This window comes from Vidua chalybeata, chromosome 2 (assembly GCF_026979565.1).
Source record: "Vidua chalybeata isolate OUT-0048 chromosome 2, bVidCha1 merged haplotype, whole genome shotgun sequence".
Lineage (NCBI taxonomy): Eukaryota > Metazoa > Chordata > Aves > Passeriformes > Viduidae > Vidua > Vidua chalybeata.
Window position 1 is genome coordinate 94,478,760 of NC_071531.1, and position 14,874 is coordinate 94,493,633.

The following is a 14,874-nucleotide window of genomic DNA, read 5'->3' on the forward strand; positions in this document are numbered from 1 at the left end:
TCACTGACAAATTTTAAGTAAATTTAACAATGGATCTCAAAGCTTTGAAGTTATTTTGGGATTTGTTAAAGTCAGTTAGTCAATAGAGATCCAATTTAATATACCTACCAGTAGGAAAGCAATTATAACAGCTTCCTACCCATTTGGCAAGGACCGGCAGCAACCATTATACAAAGCGGAACAAGAAAACCAGTCAACTCATCAGCGACCATGAAGTTTCAACCAACAATATTATTTGTAGTGACATGTCTCACCATACAGATGTTGTAGATGGGAGAATAATCAAGACAACTGACTCTTGTGGGTTAGCTCCTGAAGATGTTACAATTTTAAGTCACCGTTACAGAGTTCTGGGTTTAGATTTCAGTTTTGCAAAAGAGGTCATGTATTCCTGAAAGTAGTTTAGTGAGCGTGTATTCAGCTTTGCTAGTTCTGCTGCTGGTGAGAATGGAACCTTTGGCACCTCCATGAATATAAAAAATGAAAGTACACCTTTATTGTGAATCATACATGACTGCTTGTGGCTGGTGCAAATTGTAAAGGACTTTCTTCCAAGAAAATGTTATGCTTTCTTATCTCTCATTAATGACCTTTTGGGTTTTCTTCCCATCTTTTCCAGCTTTCTGAAATAATGTTGGTTCTGTGGTTCACAGCTAACCACTGTTTTAGTCATGTCTATGTAATTCGGGCTCTACACACTGACAAGCACCTAAGGACTTTGGCAAAAAAGTAAATGTATCATATTGTATCTCCATGAACATAGAGCAAATGCATCTTAGTACAGAGCTGTGGCATCCTCTTTCTTTTGGTGGAGCTTACAGCAGCTGCTGTAATCTAGGAGGATGTACTCATCCAGTTCTGCTGATTCATCGTGTTTTTGCAGTTTATTACCTAGAGCTGGATATAAGGAGGACCAGCAAATCCAGTCAAAACCCCAAGTTTGGGGCTACAGAAGAGTCAGGGTGAATGGTATTCTATGACCAGGGGGCAGGCTTTGTTGTAAAATCAAACTTTGTGATGAGAGTCACTATGAAGCCAAGAACATCTTTTTTAACAGGTAAGGATTAGCTCCACCACACATAGAGCAAATATATGCAATTTTATTCAACACATACAACAACGATTAAAATATTTTTAGTATCCTCAAAGCACTGGAGGTACTTCTGTTTCTCTACTACTGGAGAGACTTGACAAAAATCCTCATTGCAATGAGCATCACTGCAAACAAGGGGCTTGGGAAAACTGATGCTGATTGGACGTCATTGTACATAGCACCACCACCCAGCACGAACAGTGCCCGAGGGCCGGGGGCAGCGCTGAGCCGCGGGGCCCGGGGGGCGGCGAGGGGGCGGCACCTCTCTATACCTGCAGCCCCGGCCGTGCGGCGGCGCCACCCGCCCTTCCGGCAGGGGGCGCCCTGGGGCGGCGGGGCGCGGCCGGGCGGGCGCACGGGGGGCTCCACCCTGTCCCTTCGGACGGCCGAGCGAGATCTCCCCGAGCGGGAGGGCGGCGGCCCGCGGCGCACGGGGGGAGGCGGCGGCGCGGCGGCCCCGCGCACCTGCTCACCTGTGCCCCGGCCGGCTGGGGGGGCCCGGCCCGGCCACTCCCCCGACGGGCTCGGCGCAGGCGCCCTGGCGGCTACCGCAGGCAGGGGGCGGCAACATGGCGGCGTGAGCGGCGGCGGGTTCGGCTCCACAACAACAGCGGCAGCGGCATCACTCGCGCCGCCGTACGCCCCGCGCGCCGCTCGCCCCCGCCGGGCCGCACCGCGCTCGGCGCCGCCCGCGCCCCCGGCCTCGCGGCGGGGAGGCGGCCCCGGCCGGGCAGTCCTCGGCTAACGGGGCATCGGCGCCCATAATAATCCCTCATTATAGCGGAGCGGGGGAGCGGCTCCTGGGACGGTGCCGGCGCCTCGGGCCGGCTCCCTGCGGCCCCGCCGGGTGCGACTGCGGTGGATGCGCGGCTCGGCCCGGCCGGGCGGGGAGGCGGCGGCGGCAGGTGCCGGTAACGGCGGGGGGTAAATGGCGAGCGAGAAGCCGGTGTCGGGGCCGGACCCGCAGCCCGCGGGACTTATCTCCGTCGGGGCCGGCGGTGGAGGCGGCGGCGGCGGCAGCAGCAGCGTCGCGGTGATGGGGGAGCTGAGGGCGTCGGGCTCCGGGTCCGTGGTGCTCCCCGCGGGGATGATTAACCCGTCGGTGCCGATCCGCAATATCCGGATGAAATTCGCCGTCCTCATCGGACTCATCCAGGTTGGGGAGGTCAGCAACCGGGACATCGTGGAGACGGTGCTGAACCTGGTAAGCGGCCGGGCACCCCGCCCCGGTGACGCCCCAGCGGGCGCCGGCCCGCGCAGCCCACCTCCTCCCGGGGCTGCCCCTGCGCCCCTGTGCCGCCCGACAGGGACCTGCATCCTCCCAGCCCCCGTGTCCCTCCTACACGTACGGCCCTTCTCCAGCCATCCTTTCTTCCCAAACTCCTCGTTAATCCCGCGACCTGCTCATCTCCTCGTCCGTCGTGCGTGTGATAGAAGCCCCCTCTGCGCTCCCTAAACTCTAGGCAGGACCCTACCTAGAACAGACAGGCCACTCTTCCCCTTCCCAGTGCCTCGTCCCGGCCGCCTCCTGCAGAAGTGTAGTGTGTGCAATTTACAGTGAGAAAAATAAAGAGATTAAGTAATTTGCAATTTCGTGTTATGGACGCTGCCCTTTAACCTAGTAGCTTCCTCTTGAGAAGAGTGGCATGAATGTAGTATCTGTTTTTAATTGAAAAGCATTTAAAAATGGTATCTTTTCTTGGTGGCTGACACATGTGAAGGATTTAACCCTATTAGATCAGAGGTAGTTGAGCATTTTATGTGGAGGAAGGGGGAGAAGGGGGATTTTTGCAAGGATTTAATACGCTTTAATATCTGTAATAAAGAGTTAGTTGTATTGCAGTATTGTATTGGGTTGCCCAAGTCTTAATAACCTGCCCTGCTTTCCAAGACACATTCTTGTCTACAAAAGTAAGTGTTGTTGCTACTTTGGTCCAAGGTCTGTGCATTGCAAAATACTATTGTACGGAGGTAAATAGCTGAAACAAGGAGAAAATGCTAAAATGTAGCTCCTTAGTCAGCTGCTCACTTCATGGAGTGAAAGAGTTACTGCAGGACTGTATGACTTAATGTTTTTGCGCTACCTACACCAAAGCCTGAGGAACCTACAGAAGCCAAGTGAGTGCATCTAAAAATGAATCACTTTCAATTATGTGCAATTTGGTGCTGTTCCTGAATGCAAGATTTGCTGCAGCAAAGCCTTTGAAGCAGTTCAGTCAATGAAATGCCCTCAAATTTTGCACATAAAATAGGATAGAAAAATGACTACTCAAAACTGAATGGTAATTAATTGAAACTGCCTTTGTTTCAAATGTGTTTAATGCTTCTAATCTCCAATCATTTTATCCAAAGTCATATAAAGAATATATTTTGTTTCAAACACTTTAAAAAGGTGTATTCTTCTGTCTGACAGTTATTTGCATTTGACCTAGCACAGACTGAATGGGAAAGCTGCAGCATGCAGGGAAGGATATAATTTGGTCAGATCATTCTAATATTTATGGCATAGCTGAACACGTAGGGTTAAACTTATAGTTTTGTGAATATTTCAAAACAGTAATCTGGTATATTTCCCATTCCTCTCTACAAGCTGTTTGACAGCTTGAAATGTGACTTGTAAATTTTATTTTTGTTCTTTGTATCTATGGTACAAGTATGGTACAAGTCATCATAACTTCATTGGTTTATTACCCATTTCTTTAAATGTGACACTCAAAATAAGTTAATGACGTGCAGTTATTTTATTAACTGGCTTCATATAGATCATGACAGATACAAAGATGTTTACTCCTTTCCTGGTTTTCTTTCTTCTTTCATTCTTACTGATATTTAAGCTCATTTTAATTCTGGCTGTTAGTGCACCAGCAAGTGGATTAACATTGCCTTGTCTTTGATGGAGAGGTTAAGAGTATGTTTTGGTATCTGTGTGGAGGACATCCATTGCTTCTTGCATATAAGATAGACCTACTAATCAGTTCCTGTTGCTGAAAACAATGTTTATATTTTGAAATAAACACAAGAGTGTTTAACAGTTTTCTCAGCACTGGGAGATGTACATGAATGTGAAACTGCTTGTGAGTCTGCTGCAGCAGCATTGCATCCTGGATCAGTCATTACTTAACAGATGGACTCTAATATACAACAGTCAGTATTCCCAAAGCAGAGAGAGGCTGTATTGTGTCTGTAATTTTTTTCTTCTCAGGGCAGTAAATGTTTCAAAATTAGGTTTTTATATTTTAAACTTAATTGACTCACATGTGAAACAAGCAGCGAATATGGCAGATATAAAGGTGATAGCATATGCCTAAACTACTAAACATCGTCTCATTCTGTATTAAGGATTTTAGTAGCAACTTGAAATAAAGTGCATTTCTCTGTTTTACAAGCATTCTTCAGTGGGTAGCTGTGGGTAGAGAGAACTATTTGCTTTGGTAATTTTGTTGTTTTGTTTTTCTTTAGTCTTTACCTGTACTACTCCTGCATGACTTTTGATGCAGGTGTGATAAAGAATGAACAGTGATCTTGTTTTGATACATCAGTTGATATGTTAACTCTGAGAGAAATGTAACTTATACTATGCCATATTTGGTTGTTATAAGCCATTTGATAATAGCTTTTTAGTATAAGAATTCTACATAGGTGAGATGTTTTATTATCAGACAGAATCAGAAGTTAAAGATGGAAATGCTTTTTAAATTTTCTTATCAGAGATTATTACTGTCTTTTGTGTAAAGCTTAAATAAGGCTATTTACTCTTCCTGCGTCTGGATGGAAGCAGCAGTAAATGTCTGAGACAAAACTTTGTTCTGGTGTGCCCTTGTCATGGAGGTTGTCACTCTTATTTCATATGAAGTTGGGCTTTTAGGGTTTCTCTTGAAGAGTTTTTAGCTTTACATGTTTGCTTTATGGCCACACACTGTGTTCTCTAGTACTGCATTTTGGACTTCACTCATGTAGTACCTTCTGATACTGATGGACATAGTGATTTATTGTATCTATGAGGTGAGGAAGTGTATTTTTTGCAGTGTTGAAAATCTTTCTGGTCCAATATCTTGTTGGATTTTCAGCTCTGCCAGATTTTAACAGTGGACTTGCAGCTCAGACAGTATTTTGTTCTTGAGCATTCCTCCATTGTTTATGAGATTAGTTGTTTCTCTTGATGCTTTTCTTAGTGTTTCCTCAGAACCTGTTGTGTTCAAAGCTCTGTTAAACTGGTCAACTTGTTTAATGGTGTGTCACTTTGTAGAATATCTAGTATTTCTTGTGTTATTTTTCATTGTTTAACATTATCATGAAAGACATAATGGAGAGAGGGTTCAGCCTTTTATATGCCAATGCTTATAAAGGACTCAGTTATCCTTAGAAAGACCTGGTGGTGTTAGTACTGTGAAGGTCAGAAGATCTTAAGAATCTAGGAGCTTAAAGCCTTTTTAGAATGATTTTATACAATAATGTATTGTTTTTACATTTCTGGAAGTAGGAGAGAATGTCTCATTGTATCACATGCATTCTTCTGTGATGGTTTTGGTCCATGGGTTTAATATGAATTCTCAAGCTCGGCATGCTCTGACCCTTGTGTGCTGCACATGAAGCCTCATGTTCACTGACCCTTGTGTACTGCAAAGCACCAAACTAGAAAGGGATTTCCTTAAAGAAAGTGTAATCCTCTAATTGCTCTAAGGGATTTCTCTTTGGGGATATTTTGACACTAGTTCTGTGCTTCTATTGTCAAGGAGGCCCCTTTGAACAGCTCTGTTAGTTTTCTTAGGGTGCTGTCAAGGATGTTGTTATTGCATGGTAGATGTGCTTGTTGCTGTTAGACTGATGTTTAAAATAAAATTCTATACCATGTGCTCCAGAAAATGTGGTATTAAAGTGGAAGTGGGTCAGTCTGTCTACTGGCATTCTTCTACTTTGTCTGCTTTTGTTTTTCTTATTTCCTAGTGCAAAGTTTCCACATATGGCTTTAATTAGTTTGCTTTAATATACTTTGACTAGTCTTCCCTTATTTTACTGACTTGCTTTCTCAATTCTCTGCTTCCAGTATTTTAGTAGTCTTGGGAATTTTTTCTTCAGTGTATATTTTGAACTGACTCTTGTTTGACTATCTTTGATCAAACACAACTATGTGAGTTGCATTGTTTCTTAGGTTTTAGGAACCTTTCTCTGTTCCAGTTTGAATTTCCTAGCATTTGTGATTTTGGGTTTTGTAGTGCTGATTATATGGCAGTGTACAATAAGCAAGGTGAACAGGAAGCTGAATGATACTAAAAAGTTGTGACTGGTGCTGAAACATGCTGCTCATTTTGCCTGTGCATCTTGAACAGATGATGTGATGCAGATGTGAACAGATTTCAGTCTGATACAGGTGTAGCTGACCAGGGTTCTCCTTGTGCAATCTGGAAAGCTTTTATATAGGTTTTGTCAGGCTAGAGAGTGCTTGTAAGAAGTAGGTCAAACACCAGGCTTAGTTCAAAAAGTCTTTTTCTGTTCTTGTTGACTGCATCCCACACTTCTGCCTAGCTCTTCTCGTTTTCTTGGCTGTTCCATCCTACTTCACTGTTAGTCACCCATCACAAGAGGTAAGCCGTTTTTTAGTGCTCTGTCACATTATGTACTCGTAGGAGTGGCATTTGCAGTTTCAGAGCAAATGGGTTGAATTATGTGAGATCCTTCTCTCGCTGCAGGCTTTCTGTAGTAGTGGTCATAAGGAAAAATGTAAAGGGAAGCCTATGTAGAAAGATGTTTTTTGTTTTTTTTTTCCTTTGGTACTTCTTCAGAGGTTGGTTAAGGGTTTTCTTAAGCTATAGTTGGCTTTGGTATCTGAATCCATTTATAGTTTTGGTTGCTGCACTGTCCCATGGCACAGTTCTACTTTCATGTGGGGAGGAAGAAGCACTTTTGTTCATTGGACACTGTTGTAGTCTGAGAAAGTGTGGGCCTCCTGAGCTGTAGCCTCTGTCATATGACTTGTTTTTCTTGTGGAACTAGCTTTGCAGGCTTGAGAATCTTATTCCATTTTCTTGGTGTAATTTTGAGTGTAATTCTCTGCTGATAGATGGTACTAATCAAAAAAAATGAAGTATGGGGAAGTTTTGAAGTTGGGAATTTTTGGGGGGTTTTGCTTGTTTGCTTTTTATGTGAATTTTGGTTTAGGTAGTGCCTGACTGAAGGTGGCAGTCCTTGTCCAAGTTACTGTCTGTCCCACTGGCCTCTTGGTATCCTGCTCATCTATCCAACTAATCTCTGTTTGGACATTGCTGTACAAGCTACCAGAGCTGTATGGAATGAGAGTATCTAATGTGAGAGTTTGTCATAACATTCCATGGGCAGCTACTTTTTTTAGAGTACTGTAGCTCTTGTCATTATTTAATGCTTCTGTGGAAAACTTAGTTTTGATTACAGAAAATCTTTGAATGACTGAATGTTCATTTAATTATTTTATTATAACTGATTTTTGGGGGCGATTTTTTTTTAATCTTTGACAGGAGGTGTTTATGCCTGAAAAGTTTTTTCAATCCTTGTATCAGTCATAAAGCACTAATGGTATCTCAGCAGGTGGCTTGGAATCTGCTATGGTTCTTGTATGATGGGTTGATACATTTCTATAGGTGATAAGTTTTAAAAATCTGTCATGTTGGCATGTAACTGAATGTTCCTTAATGCTTAACTCTGAATAGCTATTTTCTTCTTAGCTTTACATCTTGATTTTACTTCTCACTTGTCTTTACAGGATTCAATTCATGGATTATAAGGGAGGTGAATACCTAGAGGCTTTTTTATTTTTATCACACTGAAATAATAGAGTTGTGAGACTTGTATTGAAAAAACACCTGCAATCCTTGGCCTTTCCCCCTTCTCCCTCCTGAGACCCTACCTGTATTTTATCCCTTTGCACCAAGCAAAGGATTAGCACCTCTCTCTATCAAGATGCTATTTTTATGAAATTGTGACCTGATTCCCCATTTAAGCCATGTGTTTGACAAGACTAAGCATTTAGCTGTGTATTCAGTTATACAGTAATTGTTCTCTCTGCCCTCCATATTTTCTCCTGTCCCTGCTTTCAGATGAGCACTCAAAGGGGTAGAAGTTAGGGCCATGGGGAGGCTGAGGTCTCAGAGGCTGTGGTGCAGGTTTTTCTTTCATGTTAATGCTTTTCAGTGTGTTCACTCATACATCTCAAATATATGAAACACTTTCTATATTGCATCTTTAAAAAAAACAACAGAAAACTAACACCCAAAACCTGCATAATTATCTCTGAATTCCTTCCAAAATGTTTGTTCCCCTTCTGCGCTGTATTGAATTTAGTCAAAGTGGAATGAAATCTGTGATTGGGTTAGTAGCAAAACAGAATCTTTTCTGATAAATGCTATGTACAGTATTAACAGAATCTTAACTTAATAAGCTATCTAAGCTATTTTAAATCAGCCTCTTAGTCTTACCTGTTCATTATTTGGTTCTGCACTTTTTCCATTTTGTATTTTGGCCTGTCTCAGTAAATCTATTTGAGATTAATTTGTGTTGCTCTTCCATTAGTGTACAGTGTTTTATTGTATTTTACACAGAACAGCATCAGCTACCTCATTATATATTCAACGTGCCTGGTGGCCAGAGGGTCACTGTGGTAGTGTGTGTTTATGCTGATGAAGTTCCATTTATTTTTTAGTGAAATTTGATCATTCATTACTATTTGTTTTAATGGAAACACTCCATTGTGGTGCTTTACTAATTCTTGCACAGACAGAACCTTTAAGCTTTCTTTAAGTCTGAATCAAATTTAGAACTTGCTTTTATAATCAGAGGCAGCAGATCTCTTGAAACATCAGTTTTGAATTCGATGACCTACCTCCCATATCTGTCTTGCAAGAGTTTGGCGTAGATGTACTACAATGATACAGTATCTGATACATGATCATCAGCATAAAGATAATGAAAAATTTAAAAAATATTTTATTTGCAGGGTCACATATTCCTTTCTTAATGATAGAACTATAGGATTAATAGGGATTTCAGCTATTTGTACTGTAATTTCATGACTTCAGTTTAAGAAGATTGTTATTGACATTAATATCTAAGAGGAATATTATTTATTATTTCCAGTAGAGAAGCACCTTGACTTCTGATTGTCCTACTGATTGCTAAAATTGCATTCTAGTAATTTTTATAGTTTAGCATTCTTTTGTACTTTTGACATAGATGGAAAATAATAACCTTTGGTAAATAAGTAAGTCTAAGTAGTTTTGGTGTTGCTGAGGTTTACACCAGCAATGTCAATTCATTTATTTTAATGCAAGCCTATAATATGACTACCGTGCTTTGTTTCAAAATTGGGTTGCATCACTGAAACTGTTCAACATGACAATTCACTGAAAGCTTGTATAAATGCGAGTGTTGCTAATGCTGTTCAACAGCTTACAAATGCTTGGCATCTGTCTTTGCAAAATGATGTTTCTTTCACTGCCCTTTTGTTTAACAGTTGAAAGCCTTCCTTAACTATGCGGAATAAGTATTAAGTTTTGGAATTAGCTGGAAGTGAGATATGGCAAAATATTCGCTTACGAGTGAAGTTGTTATTCATATCATGCTTTTTGTTACCTCATGGCTTTTGTAGTACTGGGACAGTGTAGACAGAAGGATGGAAATAATCATTCTTTGAGCAGATTCTTCTAAGCCAATGAGGCATTGTAATTAGTTTTACGTGATCTCACTTCTTTTTTTGCTTTATAAGTCTTCATATTCTGTGACAAATATTAAATTACACAAAGTTTTCCAACTTTTATTGAATTTTGGTTGCCTGCTTTAAGAGCCACTATAGCAGGTTTGTCTTTTTTTAAATTTTATTTCATAAAAAAAAGCTTGAATATAAACACAAATATGAATTTGAAAGCCTGTCTTTTGATTGAGAAAGGATCTCATACAAACCTGTTGCAACAGACTCCTACTACAAACTTACAGAAAACAATAAAATGTGCTTTCATTAAATATAGAATAGTAGCCATGAAATACATGTTCAACTAGTAATGAGCCATCTGAAGCCAAGCTGTTTTGTATTGCTCATGCCTGACCAGTCAGTTTACCCTTAATCTTAAACAATATGTACTGTGGCTCACTGCATAAAGGAAAAAAAAAAAATCTTGATTTAATTGGGAGCAAAAATCTCCCTCTGTCACTGTTAATGTTAAAAACCTTTAATTAAAAAAAAAATATTACTTTGAAATCAGGGGTGCATTCCTGCTTAAAGTCAAATGTATGTTTGTTTTGTAGCTGGAAGAACAGGAAAACTGTCTGCCCCTTCCAGTAGGACAAAACACATTGGAATGGAGCTATAGAGCTATGTCAGCTCCAGTTGCATGGCATATTCATAATGGGAGCAAACATGTTTAATTGCAGGAATTGGAATGTTGAGAGGATTGGTAAAGAGAAGAAAATAGAAGAAAGCCTGAAAAGAGAAGAAAGCCTAATGTGTATGGAAGAAAATCAGCTTCATCCCTTTTCAATTAATAATTTTTATGTCAATAATGAAACTTAATGAGGGGCCTCTGAAAGGTGCATTTTTGGCTATGTTAAGTTTCGGAATAAGGAAGAGGGTAAAGAACCTTACTAAGTGTTGTGTTACACTTTCAAGCTGGTGGCTTTTGCAGTTTTCTTGTGAGTTTGAGATCTCCAATAAAAGCTCAGCACCCCTCTTTTCCTTCTGTAGTTCCAGTGAAATAAATTACCTGTTTTTGTAAATGGCAAGGTGTATGCAGTATTTATGAGTCATATATGTGACTGATGGCTTCTTGGCTGTTAATATTCATCTCCTGAATAGCTGAAATGATGGCAATGTTGGGGTAAGGCTGCATTGGATTGGGTAAGGTGCTCCAAGCAATATGCTCAGGATATGGGAGCTGTTTCATTCTTATATTTGCCCTCAAGAGACTTGTGGAGCCCTTGCCCCATATTTTAGTCTCTGGGGTTCTGAAAATCTTTGCTGCTGTTTCTGTTATCTTCAGCTATGGCATACATATCTTCAAAGAACCTGCAGAAGTCCATCTTTTGTTTATTTTGTTTTGAAAGTGATTTGAAAGCCTTTCTTATCCACTCTGTTTCTCATGGAAACGTTGCAGTCTCCATTGCATCTTTTGATACCTTAGAGAACACTTTGTGAATGCAGAAATAGACTTACAAGAAGACCTTGTTAATGTTGAGTCTGCTGTCCAAGGGTGAAGTGAATTGAGTCCATCTGAAAAGAGACTGTATTATGGTATCCTGGGCTCATACCACTGAGAAGGGTCTGGCTCCCTTGTGTCTACTCTCACCCTATCCCCTGCCACAAATGCACATGTGTAAGTCTTCTCTTCTTAAGACTAAATAATCTCAGCTCTCTTCAGCCTTTCTTTGTATGTCAGATGTTCCAATCTCTTAATCATTCACACATTTAAATCTTTATTCTCCTTGTGCAGATAAGAAAAAATGGGAGGTGGAGTCTGGGGAGGCTTTTAATTATAGCAATCCTCTTCCTCATCTCACAGTCTGAGCTGGAATATCTACCACAAATAATCCAGTGTAGCAATGCTCAGCAAAGGAGAATTTGCACCATGTGCAGCCAAGAAAGAAAACAGACCTTGGTGAGCCACAGCAGTGAGCATTTGCTTTTCATCCGTTGTGCCTGCTTGCTAATAGATAGTCTTGGATGAAACATAAACCCAAGTCTGTTGGTTCTGCAAATCAAAGTTATGGTTGTATGTAAGCTTATTTCTTGGATACCAGAAATATAAAATGTAGGTACATTTAATATGTTGCTGAGAAAGTACAAAGTTAATGGCATAATACTGAGTTAATGAAACTTTGTGGCTCTTTACGTATACTATAAATACTACCTTATTCAACAAATTAGCATGAAATGAAATTAAACTAGAACTGTTAGTGTAGTTTTCAAAGCAATAGATGCTTCATGTTAGAAGGAAAATTAAAAAAACAAAATTCAGTATAGAGCCAAGACTGTTGAAATTCTGCGTTGGGTTTGTCGAAAAGAATAGATTCATGACTTTATATATAGTCTAAGATTTATATATTAAATATTTAGTAGCACTTCATGTGCATATAACTGTATGCAACTTAGAAACTGTAATATATGAACCAAAGATGATTGTGTAACAAAATTTTTATAGTTCTTGTTTCATGAACAGAAAAGCATTTATTCAAAGTAACTTATAATGTACAGTAATAAACACATTGTAACTAGAACAATGTGTAGGCTTAGTCACTGAGAAGTAGTCAATCTTTCATAGTTGATACAGTACAGTATTTGACATTTTAAACATAGTGCTCACTGAATAGGAGCTGATGCAGTCTTTAAAATGGATCAGTGAATTTGATAATTGCAGGTGTTTTCTAAAACCCAGAAACAGGTTATTCCCAGTGATAATTTCATCACTCCTTATACATCACACTTGTGATGATTTCCCTTATTGTTAGTATAAGGGGTTTTTATACTTTCAAGGCCAGGTTGGATGGGGCTTTGAGCAACCAGGTCTACAGGAAGACATCCCTGCCCATGCATTTAGATGATCTTTGAGGTCTCATCAAACCCAAACTGTTCTGTGGTTCTGTGATGATTCTATGACAAGGAAAAATGAACTATAGTAAAATAGTTTTTGTTTGTTTGCATTTTTTCCTTAATAAAATGTGATTAAATTCTATTTAAGAATAAATTTGGATCTACTCACTTAGTTGCATGTCCTGTCTCAGTTAAAAAAGTAGTTTTCAAGTCTGTAATCTCTTTTATTACTTGAAGTTGTAGTTTAAACTTTCCCTTTTTCAGAAACCCAACAGCTCAAACTAATGCAAATAAGTTTATAAGATGTTAAGAGCCTTTAGTGTACCTAAGCACAATCAAGAAGGGTGGGAAAGGGGGAAAGCAGAAGTTTCAGCTGAGTGAGGCTGATTACTTTTAGGCTGCTGAAGTTGATATTTTCCCAACTGAGTCTTAAAAAAAAAAAAAAAAAAGTACCAGAAAGGTATCAAATTTATCCAAATTGTTAGTTGTTTAGATGAAGATTAGCTATTGAGAAATGGTACCATTAAAAGGAAGCTTTACATTAAAAAATAAAAACCTAAAAGCATGATGGGAAAATCCTGAGTACAACAGGTTATTTTTCAGTGTCCGTCTGCTTGGATTTACAGAGACCTTGAAATGACTTGTTACATGATGTTTTATTAATTTTTGAGGTGTCTGAGGGAATTATCACCATCTGTTAATACCAGAGTCTAAGCCAGCATGTGGGTTTCAAAGTGCTTTGTGTTGAAATTTTTAAGAAATCCTTCTCTTAAAACTAAATGCAGTTAAGAGGTTTCAGAGTGTAAATAGAGAATACCTTCTATAGTCCAGATTTAAGCTCTTGGATCATTTGTCACAGCTTTGGTTTGTGGTCCTAGACTGTCCTCTGAAGTTAAGATGGTTGCAAGTACTTGTAATGGACTTTTCCTCATACAGGATTTAGGACATAACTGTCTTTTCAATTTGCTTTAAGTTAGCAGTGCTCTGTTTTAGCCAGAAGTTACTTCACTCTGAAAAGGAAGCAGCACATATATTTCATTTTATTCTGGCTGAGATCAATCCTAAATGCATATTGTACCAAAAATCTGGTATTATCTAGAAGTGCAGAAGAAACAGTAAAAGTCTTGAAATGTCATTGCAATCTAAATCCTTTCTGAACGTCAGAGGAATCTTGGGAACACCTTGTTTAAATTATTACTTCAAAATTCCTCTCTTATATGCTCCTTGTGGAGTTATAGTTATAGATTTTAGGCCTTCCTTGGTAAGAAGATGATAAAGCAACCTGAACACTTTTGATGATGAGCATTGGGTTGTTTTTTCTTAAGCAGTACATCTGAAATGGCCATGTATGTTTGTTGCATTAGTTTTTGAAAAATCACAGGTTTAAAAATTATCTTATGTATGCATTCTGTAGACCATGAATGGTTGAGGGGACAACATACTTCCTACTACAAGCAAGACATGGCACAGCTGCAGCTGACATACAGCCAACATGAGTTTTGATTTAAAATTCCTTTAAGAAATCCTGAAGATTGCCTGGAAGATAGGGAGATCTGTGGTCTAAAAGAAATCCTAACTTAAGAAAGACTCTTTTGCATTTCTGTTTATTTAGAAAATGGAAGTCCAACTAAATAGTCTATACTTAGTATAGAAAAATGAGATCTTTAAAACACTATAATGAAAGGCTACTTGAGCATTATTAAAAATTAATACAGCCAAGAGAGTTATTGAGAAAAGTGGCATTTAGCAGTAATTGCTAATACATTTTGGTACTGCTATATGGTAAGTACCTTCCAGCTTCATAGTTTGTGTTCTGTTTCCCTTGTAATGTTTTTCATTATTTTTCAATTGTCTTTTTCTTCTCATATATTTTTAAGTTAAGAAAAACCATTCTAGGTCAATAGGTTTGTACCGTGACTGAAAACAAAGACTTGCCCTAAGTCTTTTATTGTATAAGCATCAAAATAAGCTGTAGAAGAAAAATACTTTAAGTAATAAAACTGATCTTTGGGGAGTAGAATGTAATATAAAAAACTGTATTATGATGCTTGAGGATAATGTCTGGGATAATGCTCAGCTTTTGAAGGTGTGGAGTTTGGGGATTGGAGTGCTATAATCCTTGTCTCAGAGGATGTAGTGGGTTTATGTGTCCAGGCTTTGGTAGTGGGGGGGGCTACAGGGGTGGTTTCTGTGAGAACCTGCCAGATAGAGCTGATGCCAGCCAGCTCCAAGCCAG

General features: G+C 39.7%; 1 protein-coding gene across 2 annotated transcripts in view; it reads left to right on the forward strand.

The window, feature by feature from the left end:
• Window positions 1-1,770: 1,770 nt before the first annotated feature.
• The window catches only part of NBEA (neurobeachin), a 454,830-nt gene continuing 441,726 nt past the window's right edge, over window positions 1,771-14,874 (forward strand). For both annotated transcript variants that reach the window (XM_053932002.1, XM_053932009.1), the window contains exon 1: window positions 1,771-2,297. In XM_053932002.1, coding sequence (XP_053787977.1) covers window positions 2,022-2,297 — 276 coding nt within the window. In that variant the 5' untranslated portion in view covers window positions 1,771-2,021. The remainder of the gene's footprint in view (window positions 2,298-14,874) is intronic.